Genomic DNA, 26,778 nt, shown 5'->3' on the forward strand with positions numbered 1-26,778 from the left:
AATCATCCTTGACTCCTCTCTTATCCCAAATTCTACATCCATCCTTGACTCCTCTCTTTTATCTCAGATTCTACATCCAAACCCTCAGCAAATACTATTGGTTCTACTTTAAAAACATTCTAGAGGGGAGGGGGGTGGGAAAATGGGTTAGCCTGGTGATGGGTATTAAAGAGGGCACGTATTGAATGGAGCACTGGGTTTTATATGCAAACAATGAATCACGGAATACTACATCAAAAATATACTACATCAAAAAATATACATATACATCAAAAACTAATGATGTAGTGTATGGTGATTAACATAACATAATAAAATTAATTTTAAAAATACATATAGATGTTGATGAGAAATTGACTAAATCTTATCATCTCCAATTATTACCACCCTCGCTGTCCAGATTACTATAACAACTCCCTAACTAGCCTCCGTGCTTCTGTTCTTTCCTTTCAAGAGTTTATTTTCAACACAGACAAAATGATGCATTTAAAAATTATGTCATTGCTTTGCTCAAAATTTTGCACTCTCTCCATTTAACTCAGTAAAAAAAATAAATAAATAAAAGCAATGTAAAAACCCAATAATCTTACTTCCTTATTACTTCTCTAGCCTCATCTATTCATTTTTACTTTCCATCCTCTCTTCTCCAGACTCCTTACTGTTCCTTGAACATGTTCGGCACGTTCTTGCCTTGCCACAGTTGCTCCCACTTTCAGGGAACTCTCTTCCCCCAGAAATCCACATAGCAAATTCCTTCATGTCCTTCAACTCTTTGCTCAAAATTCATCTTTTCAGTGAGATCTACCCTCTCCTTCCTATTTTGTAACCACCTCCCACCCTCAGCACGTCAATCCCCTTACCTTGCTCTATTTTTATAAAACTTACTATCTTCTAACACATCATATAGCATGAATACATATTATATTAATTTTTTTTGTCTGTATCACCCTGCTCAAAATAAGTTCTGCAAAGGTAAAGGAAAATACCTGATTCATCATTTGCTGATACACATTACCGCATATGTCTGAAACCAAGTAGAACCAAAATGTGCTCATATAAGCTACAAAGTCAACCCAGTGTTTGGAGGTACTTCTTAGCTCAACAAAACTCTAAAACTCATCAAATAGCAATGACAATATCTACAATCTCAGCAGTTAAAAAATATTCTCTAGTATCTTAGATTTTTTTAATGCTAATCTATAATTCTCCAATTAAGATAATTAAAGATAAGTTACTTAAATGGTCATTTTGTTCTTAATTATATTACAAAAATCTCAAAAAAGAGTCACTGTACTAAATGCAGAACCAGAAATACCTTATAATGATTTGCAATATTATTAAAAGTTGAATAAGGGTCATTTTGAAGTATGTTAATTGGGAGTTTTTTCTGTTTTTAAAATTTCTACATATTGATGAGATCAATATCCTTAGCATATATTTCTGAGTAGATAAATTTGCTAGATAAATTTTTATCTAGCAAAATACCCTGTTTTCATTAATTACTCTGCTTAATGTCAGCTTTCTTTTCAGTTACCCTCACCACAATGCTGGTTAAAGTGATAGTCCCTTCTTTAATACAAAAACTTTTTTTTTCCCCTTAGTTGTCTAGAAGCTTTAAACATGTAAGGATGGTAAAAGTAAAACCAACCTACATTTGGGTACCTGATACCATGAAAATCAGTGAGGAAAAAAAGAGGCAAAACTGACATCACAGTGTAGTAATTCCCACCAAGAATAGGACAAAATAAATAAATAAATAAATACTCTCTCTATGGAAATAAGTATTCACTTATAACTAAGATGATAAATAATCCCATTACTTATGTTCAAAGAAGCCCTACTTAATATAATATCATCCCCTAAGGAAGCACTTTTCTATGATATATAGAACTTAATTATTCTAACATCTTTATGTTTACCCATTGTTTTTGTATTCTTTTATTTATAATTACTTTTCAAGGTGAAAAGTACTTTGATTATTTTTTGATACCACATACTTTCAATAAGCAGTGAATTCAAAATGCACAGAAGTAAATAAAGTAATGTTAATTTTATTATTATTTGATATAATTTTACAGAAAAGTTGATGAGTTCTACTTTGTACTTAATTCACAGAATTCGAAAACTGTTCAAAATTCATCTAGTATTCTTATAAAATTCATAAACTATGTACTCATCCCATATCTATCTTATACCACATTCATAAGTGGGCCTAACAAGTAGTACAATTAATAAGAAAAAAGTAAAATCAAAAATACCCTGTGGATAAATTTATTTATAAATTGTATTTTTGGGGGTGCCTGGGTGGCGCAGCCGTTAAGCGTCTGCCTTCAGCTCAGGTCATGATCCCACAGTCCTGGGATCGAGCCCCGCACTGGGCTCTCTGCTCAGTGCAGAGCCTGCTTCTCCCTCTCCCACTCCCCCTGCTTGTGTTCCCTCTCTCGCTGTGTCTCTCTATGTCAAATAAATAAATAAAATCTTTTTTAAAAAGTCTTTAATAAATAAATAAACTGCATTTTTGTTATAGAATAAACCAAAAGAACTCTAAGAAATAGTTAAAATTTTACCAAAACTACAATTTAAATTATATAATCAAATTATTCAAAATGAAAACAAAAACCTACCAGCCAATGAATTTATCAGTTAACAATCTACATCAACATTTACCTTCACAGATTAGAATAAATCTGATGAGCCTTCCTAGCTATCCCTGGAAAGAATCATCAACACCATGTCTCATAACTGAATGGAACTACTGTTCAGTAAAGGGAAATATGAAAAGAGTAATGTATTTTGTGAACTGTAAACTCTATTCAGTTGGGAGGCAGAGCAGGGAAGACATGTACCAACCAGGTAACCTAGGAATTCAGTTTTAATGGCCAATACTGAAGCTGAGCCCATTAAGTACTGAATCAAAGAGCTTCTACATAAAGTCAGGGTTATACCCTCAATGAAAAATGTTTTTGTTTTTGCTTTGTTTTGTTTCAATCTGCTCTGCAGAGGCAGACAGAAAATGTCGATTTCAGCCTTGGCCCTATGTGAAAGGAAAAAAGTGCTTCCTTTGGAAACTTTTGGTCAAAGACTAGACATCATGTCACTGTAGGCATGAATTCACCCTACATATAAGGTCCCAAAAAACCACATACCAAAATTTTAATTTAATTTAGACCAAGGTTGCTAGGCCCCCAGAAGCACACATTCTCTCTAGAGCAGGCAATCTAAGACCCAAGGGAGCCCAATCTGGAACAAAGCCATGTTCATTGTGTATGCATTATCTGTGGCTGCTTTCATGCTACACCAGCAGAGTTGACTAGTTATGATAAAGACCACATGGCCCACAAAGCTTAAAATATTTACTATCTGGCCCTTTACAGAAAAGACTGTGATGCTTAGTATAAAATATTGATAATACAGTCAAATGTACTTAAAACAAGATGAATTAAAGCAGGGGAAACAGTAGCCTGTAAATTGGAGGTTGATCAGAGTAAAAGTACTGGTCAACTTTAGACTTCATTTTTTTGAAACTTAAAACCTCTGATTCAATTAAAAGCTTGGTGATAGTTTAATTCTGCATCTTCCCATTTTCTTCAGAGAAGACATATAAAACAGTAAGGAAAATATTAAGGTAATGTAAAGGAAAAAGAAAATTAAATATTCAGAGAAACTAGAAATTTTAAAAAAAACTACAAACTCCAAATAAGGTGTGAATATGCAAAAAGCAAGTGAAACCAAGAGAGTCACATAGAAGAAGCCACAAGAATGCAGAAAAGAAGATGACAAACAGGAGTGTGGAAGAAGCCTAACAGTAGCAGATCTCAAAAACTACCATGCTCCTTTGCACAAAAAAAATGGCCTTCTCTCCCTAAACATAAGGAAAGCCATAATTAAAAACAAGAAGACAACAGAGTGACACAAAGTGTACAAAAACCAGATGGAATCATGAAGCAAAATCCAATTCTTTCTGTACACAAGAGATACATTTAAAACAAAGTGATTCTGAAAGGTTAACAATGAAGGGAAGGGCAAAAGTATACCAGGAAAATACTAAACCCCTTCCCACAAAAAGCAAGAGCCAAAATATTAAATATCAGACAAGGTAGAAATCAAGTCAAAAACATTAAGCAAGCAAAGCAATTTGTAATATTAAAAGATACAACTTGCAATAAAGATATAACAGCTATGAATATCCATAATAGCAACTTTCATAAAGTATAAATTCCAGAATATACAAGAAGAAATAGGCAAAAATAAACTAAAATTTTTAGACTTTAATTCAATTTTCAAAGCATGACAGATAAAGTACAAAAAAAAAAAAGGAAAGAATAAACCGACCAACAAAGTAGATTTGCTAGACATGGGTGTATATATCTCTCTCTCTCTCTCAAATGCCTTACCTTGATATAACAAGACTTATCTCCTTCCCAAGTGTCTATAAAATATGAAAATTGGCCCATAAAGAAAATCTCAGTAAATTACAAAAAGTAGAAATAATACCTACAACATTCTCTGAACACCAAAATAAAACCAAAAATTAATAACAAAATCAAAAAACAAAAAACCTTTCTACACAGAACATTTCTAACTGTTGCTTAAACAACTCTTGGGCCCATCTAAAAAAATGCAATGACAGCCACATTTGCCTCAATGCCACCATGAGTCCGTCAGACCAATAATGTGTGTACATAGCAGTTTATTCAATACAGCACTGCTAATTAACCATTACACTCCAAAATGCTCCCATCAGCAGGAGTTCTCTTTAGATTTGTTCTATTTTCCTAGTAAAATAAGAAGTAAGGTCATCAGCTGAGAGTAATCATGGAGAAGGAAGTGCTGGAAGTTTGAAGAGAGGAAAAGGTATGAAATGGTCAACTCGGGAGAGTTGGAGGAAGACTGGTGATGATGAGCTTCAAGCTGGGTAAGGTTAGAAGTACAGATAAGGGAGTGACAGTGAAAAACTGATAGGAGGCCCAATGGACTTACAGCTCTAGTAAGGTTGGAGAATTGTCAGAGTTGGAGTCCTAGAAGGAGTAAGCTGGAAAGATCAGTGGCACTCAAAGAGTAAGATATCTAAAATGGAAATTATGGGATTCATTGAGGTACACAGTCAAGAGTATGACAGTGGGAGAGAGTGATTCAAACAGGATGGAAAGCAAGATCCCTGAAGAGAGATTAAAAAAAAAAAAATGAGAGTCCAAGTATTAGAAGAACTAGTTAAGTGGATAGTGAAATCAGAAAAATGTTTGGCTAATCTATAGTTTTGTAATGTACTGTAATGTTATGTGATCTGAGGAGCAACAGAAGAGTGAAGAAGTAATAGATGACACAGTCTGATGATGTAAGAGTCAAAGGTGAATGCTTTAAAGGAGGAAGGAATGGAAATACTGTAAAATGGCAATAAGAAGTAAGAAGGATACATATCCCACTTTCCACTCAGCTGCAGTGGGGATTTTGGAAAGAAAACGGATCACTTAAAAGGACTGCAGGGGGAAGAGAGGAGTATTTTTAGAAAGGGAGTCTTCTGAGCACATCAAGGACTCTCTTGTTGCTCCGCAAGTGAGATGCCTCATTAAGACTAGACAAGGACTCTTAAACAGTTGGATACAGCCATCTCTACACAAAGGAGCCAAAAACTTGAGTTCATAATACTGGCCAGAGCCAGAAATGGAATATGGTCTTCAATCTAATTAGGGACCATATGGTTTATGTAGACAAATTTTTTTAAAAATCTTGTGTTTGAAAATGTCATAAAGAATTCAAAAAAATAATAATAAAGTACCAGAAAAACAAAGAGTATTTAAGAGTATAGTACAAAAAGTCAAATGTAGATTGTCTCAGTCACCTTCACCTACCAGATAATAACCTCTTATAAAAGCCAACAGACTATCTTCAGGAAACTTACTTTAAAAGAATAATACATATATAGAGATCTTACAGTAAGATTAGAAACAGAACCCTGAAAAATAAAAATCCTGAAATCATGGAATGCATAGTAAAGAGACTAGGTTAGTTTTAGTTCTTGGTTCATAAGTAAAATCCAAAGAAATAGCACCATCTGTTGGAATTTCTCATATTTATAAATATTCTCAATTCTTGAAAAATGTGTAACTGGTATGTAACATTTCCCCACTGTTAGCTAAGAAGATAAATATTAAAGGACAAAACCTAACACAAAATCAAAAGGTTTATATTAAAAAGTATTAATTCTTAGCTCATAATTCTGATTCAAATAACTCACCATTTGACTAAATTCATATGAAGACTTTATTAAAGATATTTTCAACTAATAAAAGAGTATATAGTTACATTTTCAAAGTAACTCACAGATATGATATTCTTGTATGCTGCTTGTATAACCATATATTGCAGAATATCCAAATATTATGATCATGACAACATCTCTACTATCCAGCTCCATAATGTGTGCTGAATGTCCCTCCACAGCATACTGCTGACCATGTCCAAGAACAGTAGGAGTTTTGGTACTCCATGACTGACTATGTATGTTAAAAACCCATAATTCGTCTGTGACATTGCCATCATTTGTTTCAATTCTGCCTCCATACATAAAGATGTTTTCCTGTAAATTAAAAAACATATATTAATAAGCAAAATAGTTGTATCTTAGCAATATAATTAAAAATAAAGGCTCAGTTTAAACATTAAACTTTAGTAATCACTCACAACATGCACAAGGCATAGTTTTTATTTATAGAAAGTCATATGGGAATGGGAATTAATGCTTTTACTTACAAGAAGGGGAAAAATTCATGCTTTCAAAAAGTTGCATTAAGATACTTTATTTAAAACAGCTATATTAATATAGTTAAATTGACTATGTTTTTAATTATCTTAGTTGTTGAGTCCCTACTTCTTACACTTAAATTTTACCATCTATGTGCACTGCTTTGTGCTATTCTCATTCACTGTTTTCTTCAAGCACTGTCCACCAAAAAGGTAGACCACATTGGTACACTACATGGAGTGTATTTTTATTACCACTTTTCATGACTATAGGCAGATACTTTATAGCACTTATAAATTATACAAATAATTTCAATTACATATGATTGAAATAATAATACATAAATGACATACATCATTACTACCCTAAGAATAGAAAGGAATTCCATCAACCTAATAAAGAGCACCTAAGAAAAACACACACCTAATATTACACTTAATGGTGAAAGTCTGATGCTTTCCCACTAGGAACAAGACAAAGATGCCCACTTTTACCACTTATATTCAACATTGTATTGGAGGTTTTAGCCAAAGCAAAAAAGCAAAAACTGAATAAAGGCATCCAGACTGGAAAAGAAGTAATATATTTCTATCCATAGATTATATGAAGCTGTACATAGACAATCCTAAGAAATAAAAAAAATAGAGCAGATAAATGAATTCAGTAACATTGCAGAATACAAAATCAACGTACAAAAAATCTATTATATTTCTATACACTTAAAATGAACAATCCAAAAATGAAACTAAGTAAAAAATTTCATTCACAAAAGCATCAAAAAGGAAATAATACTTAGAAATAAATTTAACAAAAGAAATGACAAACTTTAACTCTGAAAGCCACAAAGTATTGTTGAAAGAAATTTTAAAAGATCTAAATGAATAGAAAGACATCCCATGTTCATGGGTCAAAGGACTTAATATAGTTAAGATGGCAACAGTCTCCAAATTGATCTACAGATTCAGTGCAATCTCTTGGAGGATTTCTTTGTAGAAACTGACAAGTTGGTTCCAAGATTTACATGGAATTGCAAGGGACCCAGAATAACCAAACAATCTTGAAAAAGAATATAATTAGAAGACTCACACTATTCGATTTCAAAACTTATTATAAAGGAAAAGTAATCAAGACAGTATGCTACAGGCATAAAGACAGGCATATAAATCAATAGAACTGAGAGTCCAGAAATAAATCCATACATCTAGGGCCAACTGAAGAGTGCCAAGGCCACTCAGGGGGCGGGGGGGCGGGGAGAATAACCTCTTCAACAAATGGTATAAAGAGAACTAGGTAGTCAACATGCAAAAGAATGAATTTGAACCCTTACTCCATACCATGTACAAAACTTAACTCAAAATGGATCAGAGACCTAAATGTAAGGGCCAAACTATAAAATTCTTGAGAGAAACATGAGGTAAACCTTCCTAACACTGGATTTGGCAATGGATTCTTAAATATGACACCAAAACACAAGCAAAAGAAAAAGAACAATAAATTGGATTTCATCAAAATTAAAAAACTTGTGCTTCAAAAGACACTATCAAAAAAGCGCACAGAATGGAAAAAAATATTTACAAATCATGTATCTGATAGGGAACTTGTATCTAGAATATATAAATAACTCTTATTTCTCAATAATAAAAAGACAAATAACCCAATTAAAAAATGAGAAGGAGGACTACCTGGGTGGTTCAGTCAGTGAACTGGCTGCCGTCAGTCATGATCCCAAGACCCTGGGATCCAGCCCCCCTCAACCCCCTCAGGCTCTCTGCTCAGCGGAGAGTCTGCTTCTTCCTCTCCATCTGCTCCTCCCCTCCCCACCACTCATGCTGTCTCTCTCAAATAAATAAAATCTTTAAAAAATATAAAATAAAATAAAAATAAATTAAAAAATTAAAAACGGGAAGAGGACTAGAATAGACATTTCTCCAAAGAAAACACAAATAGGAATAAGCATATGAAAAGATGACTCACATCATTAGTCAACAGGGAAAAGCAAATCAAAACAAAATGTGATACCACTCCACTAGGGATGGCTATAATCAAAATGATATCAAATAACCAGTGTTGGCAAGGATGTAGAATAACTGGACCTTCGTATATGTCTGGTAGAAATGGAAAATGACGCAGCCATTCTGGAAAACAGTCTGGCAGTTCCTCAAAATTTAAATATAGAGTTACCATTTGACCCAGCAACTTCAATCCTACTTATATACCCAAGAGAAACATAAGCATATGTCCACACAACTTATACATGAATGTTCACAGCAGCATTACCATAATAGCCAAATGGTGAAAACAACCCAAATGCCCATCAACTGATACATGGATAAAGCAAATGTAATATATCTATAATAGAATATTATTTGCCATAAAAACAAAATATCAATACATGCTACAACATGCTAGTCACAAACCATATAGTAAATAATTTCATTTATATGAAATGTCCAGAACAGACAAAGCTATAGAGACACGAAATAAATTCATGATTGCTTAAAGCTGGGAGGATGAGGAGGTTTGGAGTAATAAAGGGTACAAGTTTCTTTGTGAGGTAACGAAAACATTCTAAAATTGATTATACAATTCTGCGATTTTATGCAAATCTGCAAAAGTTGTTGCACAACTGTGAATAAACTAAAAGCCATTCTAAATGCACACTCTAGATAAGTGAATTGTATGGTATATCAATTACATCTCAAAAGCTGTTACCAAAAAAATACAACAAATCAAAACACTAAAACTAAAAACCAAAATTAAAAGAAAGAAAGCATTTATATACACACAAACATATATACATAGAGAGGTTTTTATTTTATCTTTAAAAATGCATCTGCATAGAAAAAAAGAGTTGAAGTTTATTCTTTACATCACTACTGTATTTTCCAAATTTTCTTAAATAAGCAGAGAAAATACGTAAGTTTTTATTTGAAGGGTCTAGTCACAAACCACAAAATACTTGATTCAAAATAAAAACCAGTTAAGTAGCCTATCATTTCAATCATACTAAATTCATGAATTACACAAAAGTAACTGAGTACAATGCAATCCCTATCAAAATCTCAATGACATTTTTGGAGAAACAGAAAAATCTAGCCTAAAATTCATATGAAATCTTAAGTGACCCTGAGTAGGCAAAACAAACTTGAAAAACAAGATCAAAGCTGGAAGTCTTGCAGTCCCTCATTTCAAAACTTACTATAAAACTACAATAATCAAAATTGTGTCATACTGGTACTGGTACACAGACACAGATCAAAAGAATAGAGAGCCCAGATGTAAACCCTCACACATATGGTAAAATGATTTTCAACAAGGGCACCAAGACCATTCAATGAGGAAAAGATAGTCTTTTCAACAAATGGTGCTGGCTAACAAAATAGCTACACGCAAAAAAATGAAAGTGAACACTTACCCTACACCATAAACAAAAAAATTAACTCAAAATGGATTAAAGATCTAATATCAAAACTAAAACTTTAAAACTCTTAAAAGAAAACATAGGGAAAAATCTTCATAACATTGGATTGGCAATGATTTCTTGGATATGACACAAAAAGCCCACAGAACAAACGAAAAAATAGATAAATTGGACTATGCCAAAATTAAAAACTTTTGTGTATCAAAGAACATATCAACAGAGTGAAAAGACAGCCCACAAAATGGGAGAAAATATCTGCAAATCATATCTGATAAGGGGTTAATATCCAGAATATATAAAGAACCCTCACAGGGCGCCTGGGTGGCTCAGTTGGTTAAGCGACTGCCTTCGGCTCAGGTCATGATCCTGGAGTCCTGGGATCGAGTCCCACATCGGGCTCCCTGCTCAGCGGGAAGTCTGCTTCTCCCTCTGACCCTTTCCCCTCTCATGCTCTCTCTCTATCTCATTCTCTCTCTCAAATAAATAAATAAAATCTTAAAAAAAAAAAAAAAAGAACCCTCACAACTCAACAACAAAGAAACAAACAACTTGATTTTAAAAATGGGCAAAAGATTTGAATATACATTTCTTTAGAGGAGGCATACAAATAGCCAATAAGCACTTGAAAAGATGTTCAACATTAAAGAAATGCAAATCAAAACCACAATGAGATACCACTGCACACAAGGTGCCTATTATAAAAAATAAAAACAAAATAACAAATGTTGACAAGGATGTGGAGGAATTAGAACCCTGTGCACTACTGATGAAAATGTAAAATGGTGTAGCTGCTATGGAAAACAATATGGCAATTTCTCAAAAAATTAAAAACAGAATTATGATGTAGTCCTGCAACTCCTCTTCTAGCTATCTACCCAAAAAATTTAAAGCAAGGACTTAAATAGGTAGTTTTATACGCATGTTCACAACAGCATCATTCACAAGAGTCAAAAAGGTGAAAGCAACCCAAGGGTCTATCAATAGATGAATGGATAAAGAGAATGCGACATATCCATACAATGGAATATTATTCAGGTTTAAAAAGGAAGGATATTCTAGCATATACTACATGGATGAACCTTGAGGGCATTATGCTAAGTGAAATAAGCCAGTCAAAAGACAAATACTATATGATTCCACTTATATGAGGTACCTGGAGCAGTCAAATTACAGAGACAGAAAGTAGAATGGTGGTTGCCAGTGTCTGGGGAAGGAGATGGGGAGTTACTGTTTAATGGGGTATAGAGTATCATTTTTGCAAGATGAAAAAAGGTCTGGAAATAATGGTGGTAATGTTTGTAAAACAATTTGAATATACTTAATGTCACTGAAACTACATTTAAAAAATGGTTAAAATGGTAAATTTTATGTTATGTGCACTTTACTACAATTTTTTTAAAAAGCCTGGGTGGCTCAGTGGGTTAAGCAACTGCCTTCAGCTCGGTCATGATCCCAGGGTCCCTGGGATCGAGCCCCACAATGGGTTCCCTGCTCAGAAGGGGAGTCAGCTTCTCCCTCTCCCTCTACCTCTCCCCCTGCTCTCTCTCTAGCTCACTCTCTCTTTTTCAAATAAATAAAATCTTAAAAAAAAAAAGTGATTAACCTGATGACTAGGTATAAAGCCATGGACAAAAATTCAATCTTCATTTCTTCTGATGTTCCATGGAGAATTGTACTAAAATCTATTTTTTACTAAAATACTATATGAGTTTATGACATCTCAAGTAATTGTGATCTATGATCTATTCTCATTAAATATTTGAAATAAAACTGAGATTTAGTATTTTTTTCTCAAAGGTAAATTCTAAAAACAAACAAACAAAAAAAATGATTAGAATTTAAAAACCATGATCCATACCTGATATAAAGCAAGAGAGTGTCCATATCTCTGGAGAGGACCCCTTGATAGACTTCCTACATTCCATATACTGCTTTCCAAATTGTAACTAAAAGCAAAATAAAAGAAAAATACTTTATAAGCTAACATTCATTTTTTTTAATTTTTTATTGTTATGTTAATCACCATGTATTACATCATTAGTTTCTGATGTAGTGTTCCATGATTCACTGTTTGTGCATAACACCCAGTACTCCATGCAGAATGTGCCCTCTTTAATATCCATCACCAGGCTAACCCATCCCCCTACCTTCCTCCCCTCTAGAACCCTCAGTTTGTTTTTCAGAGTCCATCGTCTCTCATGGTTCGTCTCCCACTCTGACTTACTCCCCTTCATTCTTCCCCTCCTGCTATCTTCTTCTTTTTCTTTTTTCTTAACATATGTTGCATTATTTGTTTCAGAGGTACAGATCTGTGATTCAACAGTCTTGCACAATTCACAGCGCTCACCATAGCACATACCCTCCCCAATGTCTATCACCCAGCCACCCCATCCCTCCCACCCCCCACCACTCCAGCAACACTCAGTTTGTTTCCTGAGATTAAGAATTCCTCATATCAGTGAGGTCATATGATACATGTCTTTCTCTGATTGACTTATTTCACTCAGCATAACACCCTCCAGTTCCATCCATGTCATTGCAAATGGCAAGATCTCATTCTTTTTGATGGCTGCATAATATTCCATTGTGTATATATACCACATCTTCTTTATCCATTCATCTGTCGATGGACATCTTGGCTCTTTCCACAGTTTGGCTATTGTGAACATTGCTGCTATAAACATTGGGGTGCACGTACCCCTTCGGATCCCTACATTTGTATCTTTGTGGTAAATACCCAGTAGTGCAATTGCTGGATCGTAGGGTAGCTCTATTTTCAACTATTTGAGGAACCTCCATACTGTTTTCCAGAGGGGTTGCACCAGCTTGCATTCCCACCAACAGTGTAGGAGGGTTCCCCTTTCTCCACATCCCCGCCAACATCTGTCGTTTCCTGACTTGTTAATTTAAGCTAACATTCATTTTTGGTTTTTTAATTTGCATATGCTTTCCTCACTTGTATTCAAGTATTCATTAAATTCAAAAACAATTATAACTAATAAACTCATAATTGCATGTACCATATTAGAAATTTTTAATAGACTCATTCAAGACATACCTACTCTAAATTAGAATTCAATCACCTAAATGTGTAATATACATTAACTTGACTAGGCTATTTATTACTGGGATTAATTTGTTCAATTACCTTTAACAATTTCAAACAACTGATTAGCTAGCCTAAACAATAAGTGAGTTAGTCTGCATTTTTCATTTTTTTTAAAAGCCAGCTTTTTCTTTTCAAAATAGATGAAAATTCTTTCCATTTTTACCACAGCCATTTGCTTTATGCATTCATTTTTATTTTTTTACACAGACTAAGCTTAGCATTATATAAATTAACTAAGTATGCATTTCCTATGCCAAATATAACTCATTCACAGATCACTTTTTGAAATAAAATGAATCTAGTAAGATAGAAGCTTCTGTAAAAATTAAGTACACAAACAATGAATCATGGAACACTCCATCAAAAGCTAATGATGTAATGTATGGTGATTAACATAACATAATAAAAAAATAAAGTACATATTGGATTACAGGATAAAAAAAGAAAATTCATATTTGTTCTAAAAATACATATATGAAAACAGAAGTTCCAAACTATGAATCTCCAGTGCTTATCCAACAGAACTCCACCAACATACTCTACACTCAAAGTTCCTCAATGTGCCAAAACATAAAAATGGTAACACCCAGCTAAGAATTGGCTAAAACATTGTTTAAGAAGCTCATTATCAATTATTTCCTGTCTTCTCTTTCTTCAAGAAAGGTAATATTGTGGGATCAAGAAAGGTAAGAGAACTCCCTTTACAAAAAAAAAAAAAAAAGAGAGAGAGAGAGAAAGAGAAAGAAAGGGCTACCAAATTGCTGGAGTGGGGGTGGGGGTGGGGTAGGAGGGATGGGGTGGCTGAGTGATAGACATTGGGGAGGGTTTGTGCTATGGTGAGTGCTGTGAATTGTACAAGACTGTTGAATCACATAACTGTACCTCTGAAACAAATAATGCAATATACGTTAAGAAAAAAAAATAAGAAGATAGCAGGAGGGGAAGAATGAAGGGGGGTATATCGGAGGGGGAGACGAACCATGAGAGATCATGGACTCTGAAAAACAAACTGAGGGCTCTAGAGGGGAGGGGGTTGGGGGGATGGGTTAGCCTGGTGATGGGTATTAAAGAGGGCACGTTCTGCATGGAGCACTGGGTATTATGCACAAACAATGAATCATGGAACACTACATCACAAACTAATGATGTAATGTATGGTGACTAACATAACAATAAAAAAATTTAAAGAAAAAAAAAAGAAAGTGCTACCAAAAATTATCTACAGTATTATGTTAGTTATTTCCTACCTTGGAGTTATAAAATACATGTGTATGACATAAATGAGGAAATATAATCAACCAGAACATAACTTCCACAAAATCATACCTACATCTACCTACCGTATCTGCACCCAACACACTGCTTTCCACCAAGTTACCATAAATTAGGGCCCAGCAAACTATTTCTGTAAAGGACTAGACAGTAAATATTTTAGGCTTTGTGTACCACATTGGTCTCATATATTCTTCTTCGGTTCTTTTCTACAGTCCATTAAAAATGCAAAACCATTCTTAGCATCTAGGTCCTAGGCCCCTACTTGGCAGTTGGCTGTTGCCTGCTATCAATAAACTATAGCTGTGTTCCTGGTAACACTAGATCCCACAACATTCTAGCAGTCCTCCCATCTCTTTCCTACATCACCACTTTCTGGTCTTACTAGATTAATTCCCATCAGCATAAAAACATGGTGTTATTTTTCCCCACTTATAAAAAAAAAGAAAAGAAAAATTTCTCTTGACCTCACTACTACCCCTTCAAGCTATCACCCCATTTCTTTACTACCCCTTTTCTTCCTTGCCCCTCCCTGCACCTCCCCACTCTCTCTTCAACTAACTCCAAACAAGCTTTTAAAAACACTGCTCCAGCAAAGTTGTTTTTGTTAAAATCAACTTCCTCATGCTAAATCCATGGCCACTTCTCAGTCCTCATTTTTCTTGACCTGGTTAATCATTAGCATTTGACACTGCTAATCAATCCTTCCTCCTCATATACTCTCTTCCCTTGCTCTCTCGCTCTCTCTCAAATAAATAAAATCGTTCTTAAAGATGCAGAAGATTTAAAAACTATAACATCTACACCTCAATTAAATTCTATAGAAGATAAATTGACTAATGACTGACATCACTTCTAAAAGCTAGTAAATATCCTTACCTACCTACAATTGAACTACATTCAGAATAATAAAAAAAAAAATTATCTAACCTGTGAAAACAGCAACCAGGTTTCTTCTAATCTGACACCTTGAGGCTTACTACAAAACTAAACACTATAAGCAAAAGAACCAGGTTGCAGACAAAAGTTAAACTGAGTCAAATGAGAAATATATAAGTTTAAGAGAGAATCAAGTGATACCACTTAATTTTAAATATGCAATTAAACTTATACAGAACATAAATTTTTAAAATTCCCATGTTTCCCTGACACTATACTCTGTCTTCACAACTCTACTTTGCAAATACCACAATTTAATTCAAGTTTTACTTTATTTTCACAGACTTTTCATTAATCACAGTAAATTTCCTTCTTTTTTAAATTTTATTATGTTATGTTAATCACCATACATTACATCATTAGCTTTTGATATAGTGTTCCATGATTCATTGTTTGCATATAACACTCAGTGCTCCATTCAGTACGTGCCTTCTTTTAATACCCATCACCAGGCTAACCCATCCCCCCACCCCCCTCACCTCTAGAACTGAGAGTTCTAGAGGTAAATTTCCTTCTTGTTTCCACATTTAAATCTTATTATTTCTTCAGGTTCTTTTTATATCATAAAAACTCATTTAATCCCACCAACTCTCCTTCAGTTCTTTCTAGAATATTTTATCCTTCATATATTGTGATGCATAATTCTAATTCTTCACTTAAATATTTACCTATAACTCTTCCTTTTCTTCATCTCCAGATTTTATTTTAGACTTTAATTCCAATCATATTCAATCATAGTTTTAAAGCAATCTCCTCTTAAACACAGACTTTTTTATATTCTCCAAATTAACAAGGTTAATATTTTCAGTTACAGATAAAATATAGGATGCTCAGTTAAATCTGAATTTCAGATAAACAACCAACAAATTTTTAGTGTACGTATGACCCATGCAATATTTGGGACAAAAGCAAAAATACATATTTAAAAAATTATATGTATATTGCATTTTGCAAGGAGCCTACACGCAATATATACAATGTTACAATGAATACTAAGGTCAGTTCTGATTGGTTGATGCCCAAGTTATACCAGTTATAATATATTATTATATTGAAAACACTGATAATCAAATTACTCTATTTCCTTTTATTCTGTTAATAGATGGTTAATAAAATACAATCAGCAGCTGAAAAAAAGTCAGATAAAGCTGCCACCCATATGATTTCTCATATCATCCAATCATGCAGAGGATAATCTCTGTTGCGCCAACATCAAATGAATGATTTATTTTATAATATTGGCCTGTGTTCCCAAAAGCTTGTAAAGTAAAAGCTCAGGTAAATTAAAACTTACGGAACAAACTGAAAGTATTTTTATATAAGAAATTACACTTCCATCTAAAAAAATAAAAGGTGGCAAGATTTTTAATGTCTAATACAAGCATGGCCCCCCACTTTTTTGAAGTTAATATTTTCATACTAAGAATTTCCAAAAAGCACTCTCTAGAGAGGTAATAAAATTTCTACAAACCAAACCTAGATACATAATGACAAAAAATTAACTATGGATATACTGACTTCATATATTCTCAAATCAGTCCCATGTAGTAAATAGATACTATCACTGATATAACCATTTATAAATTTGGACAGCAATAAAATAAGACATTTAGTATAGTCTTATTACCAAAATAATCCAATAGATTATGAACATTTGTAAAAAAAACTTACTTCAAGACCATTTGGAAAGAACTGTAGTTAAAAGTATATCCGCCAATCACCCACATAAATTTCCCATGTAAAACTGCTTTATGGGAAGCCCGACCTACAGAAGGACTGAAGGGTTTAACATTTGGCAGAATCCAGTAAGACTCAGTAGAAGGAACATTCAAAGAACAATCAGGACCTATTAAAAAAAAAAATCAAACACAATGCATTAAACAAAGACCTTAGATTTTAGAAATAGAATATATGGATTAAGAGAATTTAAGAATTCAATGCTCATATTAATAAATGCAATATACATAACAAACGGTCTGAAATATAACTTAACAGGAAAACTTCTAAGAGCAAATGTAATGCCTACAGGGGAAAAAAATTCATACACCCAATCAGACATAAAGACCACAGCCTGAAAAAATCATTTAAATAATATAAAATTTCATATTTACTTTAGTATGCTACTAGAATGCTACGAGAATATTAGACTGTAAATCAATGTACTCAAATCCTGGTTTGGCCACTGATAACAAGTGGGACCTTGGGCAAGTCTGTTTACCTCTCCTGTCAACAATCCTTCATCTATAAAACAGAAATAACAATCGATACCCTAAAGGTTATTATAATTTTTTAAAGACAGTAGAAATGAAAGCATTTATAAACTATTAAACAAATCTAAAAATAAAAATTATATTTTTTTCTTAGTATCATTATTAAGAAAAACCAAAATTGGCATTAATAGGGAGGCTTACTACCCTCAAACAAAAAAATTATTATGCATAATAAAAAGTATTAATAAGTGCAAGATAACTTTAATAATTTTAAGTAAAAAACACTGCCTTGGGGCACCTGGGTGGCCTTCAGCTCAGGTCATGGTCCCAGGATCCTGGGATCGAGCCCCCCATCAGGCTTCCTGCTCAGTGGGAAGCCTGGTTCTCCTTCTCCCACTCCCTCTCTCTCTGTCAAATAAATGAAATCTTTAAAAAAAATAAATAAAAATAAAATAAAAAAATCCTACCCATCATTCATGTTGCTCATGAGACTTGGTTTCCTCACCTGTAAAATGTAGGAGACTAGCCTACATCAGGTTTCTCAAACTTAACTAATTGAAGGAATGCTCCTAAAGGAAATATATTTTCACAAAACTTGAGGTTCATAAATTATTTTAATTCTGAGGAAACTAAAATACACTCAAACAAAACTAGATATACATTCCTTATGTTTGAAGTTCTTTTATAAATATAAAACCAACAAAAATGTATAAATTGTATATGAACAAACTTCTAAAACCAATAAAATTAATGTTTACTTAAAATAATGGTGACATTCTTTTGCTCAAAGTAAATCATTGGTCCCAAGTTGAAAATGTTATTACTATAGCTCCTTTTTAACATAACTTTAGCATACCTGTATTATCTTGACATAATTCTCCCATCATTTTTCTCTCCTTTACCTTTAATAAATATTTTAAATTCATATAATATGCCATATTATCATTTGAACTTCACTTGTCACAAAAGCATCAGAACACCTCAGTAATATTCTTTTTAGCCTATAATAAGCGATATTACGTGGTCCCAAATTGATAGTCAACAGAAATGCTGACATTGCAATCTAGTGACATTTTTACTCAATTATGAGATCAATCACTTGGCTTAAATTTGTTAATATCAAAAAGTTTTACCTTACGGGGAAAGCTCTCAGTTCTTCCCCATTGAGAATGATATTTGCTGTGGGTTTTTCATAGATGGCTTTTATGATATTGAGGTATGTACCCTCTATCCCTATACTCTGAAGAGGTTTGATCAAGAAAGGATGCTGTACTTTGTCAAATGCATTTTCTGCATCTACTGAGAGGATCATATGGTTCTTGTTCTTTCTTTCTTTTTCTTTTTTTTATTTTATTATGTTATGTTAATCACCATACATTACATCATTAGTTTTTGATGTAGTGTTCCATGATTCATTGTTTCCATATAACACCCAGTGCTCCATGCAGTACGTGCCCTCTTTAATACCCATCACCGGGCTAACCCATCCCCCCAGTCCCCTTCCCTCTAGAACCCTCAGTTTGTTTCTCAGAGTCCATAGTCTCTCATGGTTCATCTCCCCCTCCGATTTCCCCCCCTTCATTTTTCCCTTCCTACTATCTTTTTTTAACATATAATGTATTATTTGTTTCAGAGGCACAGGTCTGTGATTCAACAGTCTTACACAATTCACTCACCATAGCACATACCCTCCCCAATGTCTATCACCTAGCCACCCCATCCCTCCCACCCCCACCACTCTAGCAACCCTCAGTTTGTTTCCTGAGATTAAGAAATCAGGAACACGGCAGGGATGTCCACTATTACCACTGCTATTCAACATAGTATTAGAAGTCCTAGCCACAGCAATCAGACAACAGAAAGAAATAAAAGGCATCCAAATCGGCAAAGAAGAAGTCAAACTCTCACATTTGCAGATGATATGATACTTTAGGTGGAAAACCCAAAAAACTCCACCCCAAAACTGCTAGAACTCATACAAGAATTCAGTAAAGTGGCAGGATAGAAAATCAATGCACAGAAATCAGTAGCATTCCTATACACCAACAAGACAGAAGACAGAGAAATTAAGGAGCCGATCCCATCTGCAATGGTACCCAAAACCATAAGATACCTAGGAATAAATCTCACCAAAGAGGCAAAGGATCTGTACTCAGAAAACTATAAAATACTCATGAAAGAAATTGAGGAAGACACAAAGAAATGGAAAAACGTTCCATGCTCATGGATTGGAAGAACAAACATTGTGAAGATGTCAATGCTAACTAGAGCAATCTACACATTCAATGCAATCCCTATCAAAATACCATCAACTTTTTTTAAAGAAATGGAACAAATAATCCTAAAACTTGTATGGAACCAGAAAAGACCCCGAATAGCCAGAGGAATGTTGAAAAAGAGAAGCAAAGATGGCGGCATCACAATTCTGGACTTCCAGCTCTATTACAAAGCTGTCATCATCAAGACAGTATGGTACTGGCACAAAAACTGACACATAGATCAATGGAACAGAATAGAGAGCCCAGAAATGGACCCTCAACTCTATGGTCAACTCATCTTTGACAAAGCAGGAAAGAATGTCCAAAGCAAAGAAGACAGGCTCTTCAACAAATGGTGTTGGGAAAACTGGACAGCCACATGCAGAAGAATGAAACTGGACCATTTCCTTACACCACACACAAAAATAGACCCAAAATGGAATGAAGACCTAAATGTGACACAGGAGTCCATGAAAATCCTAAAGGAGAACTCAGGCACCAACCTCTTCAACCTCAGCCGCAGCAACTTCTTCCTAGAAACATCGCCAAAGGCAAGGGAAGCAAGGACAAAAATGAACTATTGGGACGTCATCAAGAAAAAAGCTTTTGCACAGCAAAAGAAACAATCAACAAAACCAAAAGACAACAGAATGAGAGGAGATATTTGCAAATGACATATCAGATAAAGGGCTAGTATCCAAAATCTATAAAGAACTTACCAAACTCAACACCCAAAGAACAAATAATCCAATCAAGAAATGGGCAGAAGATAGGAACAGACATTTTTCCGAAGAAGACATCCAAATGGCCAACAGAAACATGAAAAAGTGCTCAACATCGCTTGGCATCAGGGAAATCCAAATCAAAACCTCAATGAGATACCACCTCACACCAGTCAGAATGGCTAAAATTAACAAGTCAGGAAACGACAGATGTTGGCGGGGATGTGAGAAAGGGGAACCCTCCTACACTGTTGGTGGGAATGCAAGCTGGTGCAACCACTCTGGAAAACAGTGTGGAGGTTCCTCAAAAAGCTGAAAACAGAGCTACCATATGACCCAGCAATTGCACTACTAGGTATTTACCCCAAAGACAGAAATGTAGTGATCTGAAGGGGTACGTGCACCCCGATGTTTGTGGCAGCAATGTCCACAATAGCAAAACTATGGAAAGAGCCAAGATGTCCATTGACAGATGAATGGATAAAGAAGATGTGATACATGTATACATTGGAATATTATGCAGCCATCAAAAGAAATGAGATCTTGCCATTTGCAAAGACGTGGATAGAACCGGAGGGTGTTATGCTGAGGGAAATAAATCAATCAGAGAAAGACATGTATCATATGACCTCATTCATATGAGGAATTCTTAATCTCAGGAAACAAACTGAGTGTTGCTGGAGTGGTGGGGGGTGGGAGGGATGGGGTGACTGGGTGAAAGACACTGGGGAGGGTATGTGCTATGGTGAGTTCTGTGAATTGTGTAAGACTGTTGAATCACAGACCTGTACCTCTGAAACAAATAATATATTATATGTAAAAAAAAAAAATAAGAAGATAGTAGGAAGGGAAAAATGAAGGGGGCGGATATCGGCGGGGGAGACGAACCATGAGAGACTATGGACTCTGAAAAACAAACTGAGGGTTCTAGAGGGGAGGGGAGTGGGGATATGGGTTAGCCTGGTGATGGGTATTAAAGAGGGCATGTTCTGCATGGAGCACTGGGTGTTATACAAACAATGAATCATGGAACACTACATCAAAAACTAATGATGTAATGTATGGTGATTAACATAACATAATTGAAAAAAATAATCTCTTTAAAAAAAAAAGTTTTAAATAATCTTGAATCACAACATTTTAAAACTTCCAAACAGACCCTGATGTGAGAAACATTAACCTATACAGTTTCCATTTGTTTATTTGTTCACTCACCCATTCATTCATTCATTTATCTTCAAAGTCCTTTTCAATGCTTACATGCTATGAGTGTATTTTTCAGGTACAAACTAGGTAGCATTCTAGATTATCTCTTTGATAATGACATAATCTTTAAATCAGATACAGAAAATGTTACTGAGTGAAAAGACTCTGAACTTTTCCTTGGTAACTGAAGAAATTTAAGGAATGTACTGTTGTCAAAAAAATTTTTTTAATTCCAATTCTAAATCACTTACAATTCATTTAATTCAGGTTGGCAAACAACAACCCATGAGCAAACTCCAGCCCACTATCTGTTTTCGTAAACAAAATTTTATTAGAACACAGCATGCTCATTCATTTAAGTATCATCTATGACTGCTTTTGTACTAGTAGAGTTGAATACTTGCAACATAGATCATGTGGCCTACAAAGTATACCAATTTCTAATTAAACTGAAGAGAAATGAGATCATATGGATGTTATATATAAGTAATATATCCATTGGTATGAATGTCTGTATCTTGTTTTCTTAAAAAGGAAGTGTAGATTTATTTTAAATCATGTAAGTCAGGAATAATAAAGCAAATAGGGTAATATGTTAACAACAGGTGAAGCTGGGTAAAGGGTACTTGGATATTCTTTGCACTATTCTTATTCTTGCAACTTTTCCATAAATTTAAAACTTTCTAAATAAAAACTTAAAAACAGTCTACCACCTAAAGGCACAGAGTCAGGAGCAGTCAAATAATACCTGGGTATTACCTGACAAAGAGCTTGATAGAGAATTAATAGCATGTAAAACTCTTGAGAGTCAGAACTATATTTAAAGCAGTAATATGTTTATGAAATCTGTTCTTTTGCTAAAGCAAAGTATTTCAGAGCAGGTTTGTGGTAGGCTAAATAATGCCCTCCCATCCCAAGAAATCTAGGCCCTAATCACTGGAACCTGTGTAATGTTACCTTATCTGGCAAAAGGAACTTTGAAGGTATGACTAAATTAGGAATCAAGCTGGGAAGTTTATCCTGGATTATCCAGGAAGGCTCCAAATATAACTACAAGTGTCCTTACAAGAGAGAGAGATCTGATTACAGAAGAAGAAAGCAATATGACCACTGAAGTTAGCTGTGCTGTAAGCTTTGAAGATGGAGGAAGGGAAAAGTCGTAGGAACTGCAGCTCTAGGAGCTGGAAAAGTCAAGGATACAGATATTTTCCTAGAGCCTCCAGAAGGAGTGTGACCCTGCAAGCCCTGAGATTTTAGCCCAGTGAAATAGACTTCCCACTTCTTATCTCAGAATGGAAAAAGATTAATAAATGTGTATTGTTTTAAGACATCAAGAAACTAACACTTATAATGACATTTATTAATTTATTTACAATTGTTATTAATACAGAAAAACAGGATTCTAGAGGTTTTTTAAATTTTACTCAGTAATCTAAAATATCTGATTTTCTACACAAAACAGCAGTCAAAATTCTTCTTATCTTTGTTGCTACTGTATCTTATACTAACTTCTAGCAATTATTAGAAGGAATGGTCTATAGCCAAACTCTATAGATTGTCTTTATTTTGTTCTAAATGAGTAAGTTTATAAATAGGATGAGATTTATGAATATGGCTTAAAGTTTAAGGAAAATTAGATATCTTAATTTGTAGCTTTCTGCATTCTATAACTAAAATAATTAAAAATGTCATTTTATAGGGTGCCCGGGTGGCTTAGTCAGTTAAGCATCTGACTTCAGCTCAGGTCATGATCTTGGGTCCTGGGATCCAGTCCCACATCAGATTCCCTGCTCAGTGGGGAGTCTACTTGTCTCTCTCCCCCTGCTCATTCTCTCTCTCTCAAATAAATAAATGAAATCTTTAAAAAAATGTAATTTCATAAACTGAATATTAATTTAAAACACAAGCAACTACAAAGAACACACTATACACAAAGGCTTCACCATCCATTAAAAATCTAATATTGATATCTACATTCAAGGCCCTCCAAGACTCTCTTTTTGTTTTTTGTTTAATTTTTGAGGGTGGGGAGGGGCAGAGGAAGAGGAAGACAGAGAAAATTAAGCAGGTTGCACTCTGGGCAGGGCTCAATCTCATGACCCTGAGATCATGACCTGAGCTGAAATCAAGAGTCGGATCCTTAACTAACAGAGTCACCTAGGCACCCAAAGACTCCCTTTTTATAAAAGAATATCCATGAAAAATCCTCTATCTACCATTTCCTAATGTGGCCCCTTACGCAACATCTCTGCATTTACTCTCCCTGCATAACTTCTCTCTATCAATGTGGGAAACTCCTCAAGGTATGCAGACCTCAGCTGTCTTGAAAAGGATGTAATAAACAAATTCACATTACAGTGGGGATTTCATAAAGATTTAATATGCTTCCTTTTCCCCACGTAATGTGTCATTTAATAATCCAAAGAGCATAAATGAATTTCTAATGCTGTAACTTTAGGCATGAGTAAAAGCTGCTGAGAGATTTTTGAGGGGAAAAGGCTATTCTACAATCATAGAGAGTAGAATTATACTCTGATCCCTCCCAAATGTGTATCTCCAGCCCCACAATCCCTCTTGAGTTCCAGATTCAAAGACAAACTACCCGGGCGCCTGGGTGGCTCAGTCGGTTAAGCATCTGCCTTCAGCTCAGATCGTGATCTCAGGGTCCTGGGATCGAGCCCCGCATCGGGCCCCCTGCCCGGCGGGAAGCCTGCTTCTCCCTCTCCCCCTCCCCCTGCTTGTGTTCCCTCTCTCACTGTGTCTCCCTCTGTCAAATAAATAAATAAAATCTTCAAAAAAAAAAAGACAAACTACCTACATGACATCTCCACTTGGATGTCTAATAATCATCTCAAACTTAACACGTCCAAAACTAAAATCTTAACCTTCCCTTTCAAATCTGCTCCCTCACCAGTGTTTACCATCTCAGTAAATGGCACTTCCATTCACTTCACTGCTCAGGGCAAAGACCATGGGGCTATTCCTGAGTTCTGTCTTTCCCCTACACTCCATATCCAATCCATCAACAAATCCTGGACAGACATTCATTAGTTATGCAGGCGTACAGCCTTTCTGATTATTAAAATATGGAAAGGTTTCAATGTAAGTAGGTGCTGCCTCAAGTACCTGGTCTTCCCTCCCTTCCCCTGGCCCCTTCCTGAGATAATCCAAACCTTTCCAATCAACAGCTAAAGGCGTGATGCCTGGCACAGCATGGCTCATCCAGGATCTTGCTCCAGTCCTAAGGCCAGCATCCACTTTGACTGGCTGGTGTCTGAGTGTCTGTACCTTACCAATTATAAACATCTTTAAATTTTGTCACTTTCTACTAGACACCAACCACCAATTCCTTCCTTTACAACTAGCACTCTATTCCAAGCCACCATGCACTCATCTGGACTATTTGGAACAACAGTCTCCAAACTGGTTTCCTTATTTCCATTCTGGTTCCCTTCTCATCACATTCAACTCTCCACCACACAACCAGAGTGATTAAAAAATATAAATTCACTCCTATCATTCTCCTACTCAAAATCTTTCAGTGGTGTTCCATCACACTTCAAACAAAATGAAAAGTCCTAACATGGCGTACAACCCCTATATGAGTGGCCTCACTATATACTTAATGAATGAATGGAAAAAACCTTAGAGCTATAAAAGATTAAAAGTATGAGCTATGAAGTAAGCCTAGCTTTCTGACTTATTAGATATGAAACCTTGGACAAGTTACTTCTTCAAGCTTCAGATTATACCTAGAAGAGCACAGCATTCTGAGCAGATAAGTGAGATTATGCTTAATAATCAATAGTATAACAAAAGTTCCCTTAGAGTCATCCTATTCTTACTATTAAGTCAATCCCCTCATTTCATATATAAGAAAACTAAGTATACTTGAGGCTATCTATGTTAATAAAGCCTAGTGTCATGAGATATTACAAGTACACATATCAAAGAAAAAAGGAAAATTACAAGTAAAAAATTCCTGTAATCCCAGGGGCACCTGGATGGCTCAGTCGGTTAGGCATCCAACTCTTGATTTTGGCTCAGACCATGATCTAAGGTCATGAAATCAGGGTCTCAAGATGAGCCCTGCATCAGGCTCCACACTGGGCAGGGAGTCTGACCGAGATCCTCCCTCTGCCCTCCCCACCTCAACCCCACTCTCTCTCAAAAAAAAAAAAAAAAAGTTCCCCTAAATCGCAGGGAAATCAAATTGAGAAAAAATTGCAAAGACAAAACCTAGAAGAAAGAAAGAACTGCAAAGTTTTTTAAGTTCTTCCCAAGTAAATCCAGACTACTAAATTACATTTCTTCCTTTCCAAAGTATTCTAATTATTTTGCACTGGAAAACTTTTTCTAAAGGAATCTATCTCTGATTTTATAATGGAAATCAATATTAAAAAATATATTTGTTTTACACAAATGAAATTTATAAAATAACTCTGCCTCCATATAAAGATAAAAATTTAAAGTTTTCCGATGAGTGAAACAGAAATTCCCCAAAGGTCCCAAAATTATGAATAGATTTATATACAAATTTTCAATGTTACTAGAAAACCTGTAATTGCTATGTACAAAGATGCAGAAAGGAAAACCCAGCAGTAAAATCTGATCTCCCCCAACAAGGAGGGACATGAATTGTTTCTTACTGATTAATAACTTAACAGCAGGCTTTGATTTCTAAAAACAAGAACTACTCTGATACTCTCTGTATCATTTAAAGGAAGAAAAGAAAATAAAAGGTCTCCAGTCAAGTAAGGGATTTCCAGGGGAAAAATTAATCTTTCTCTAGAATTTTGGACTTCCTGATATAGTTTTAGCTCATACTTTTAATTCATATTTAATCTAAGTCATCATGAAAAAAATATTTTACTACTAATGTGGTATAGATTTAAAGGG

At 34.8% G+C, this 26,778-nt stretch overlaps 1 protein-coding gene across 3 annotated transcripts in view; it reads right to left on the minus strand.

Annotated features, from left to right (window-relative positions):
• The window catches only part of ATRNL1 (attractin like 1), a 919,082-nt gene that overhangs the window by 788,602 nt on the left and 103,702 nt on the right, over nucleotides 1-26,778 (minus strand). For all 3 annotated transcript variants that reach the window (XR_012381651.1, XM_025881114.2, XM_073904148.1), the window contains exons 6-8: nucleotides 17,155-17,329; nucleotides 12,022-12,109; nucleotides 6,322-6,577 (exon numbers count right to left, since the gene is read on the minus strand). Coding sequence is in view for 2 of the 3 variants with exons in the window: in XM_025881114.2 (XP_025736899.1) it covers nucleotides 6,322-6,577; nucleotides 12,022-12,109; nucleotides 17,155-17,329 (519 nt within the window). In the remaining variant the exon portion in view is untranslated. The remainder of the gene's footprint in view (nucleotides 1-6,321; nucleotides 6,578-12,021; nucleotides 12,110-17,154; nucleotides 17,330-26,778) is intronic.

Source organism: Callorhinus ursinus, unplaced genomic scaffold, assembly GCF_003265705.2.
Source record: "Callorhinus ursinus isolate GAN/ISIS: 27379988/994484 unplaced genomic scaffold, GSC_fseal_2.0 scaffold20, whole genome shotgun sequence".
In the NCBI taxonomy this organism is placed as follows: Eukaryota; Metazoa; Chordata; class Mammalia; order Carnivora; family Otariidae; genus Callorhinus; species Callorhinus ursinus.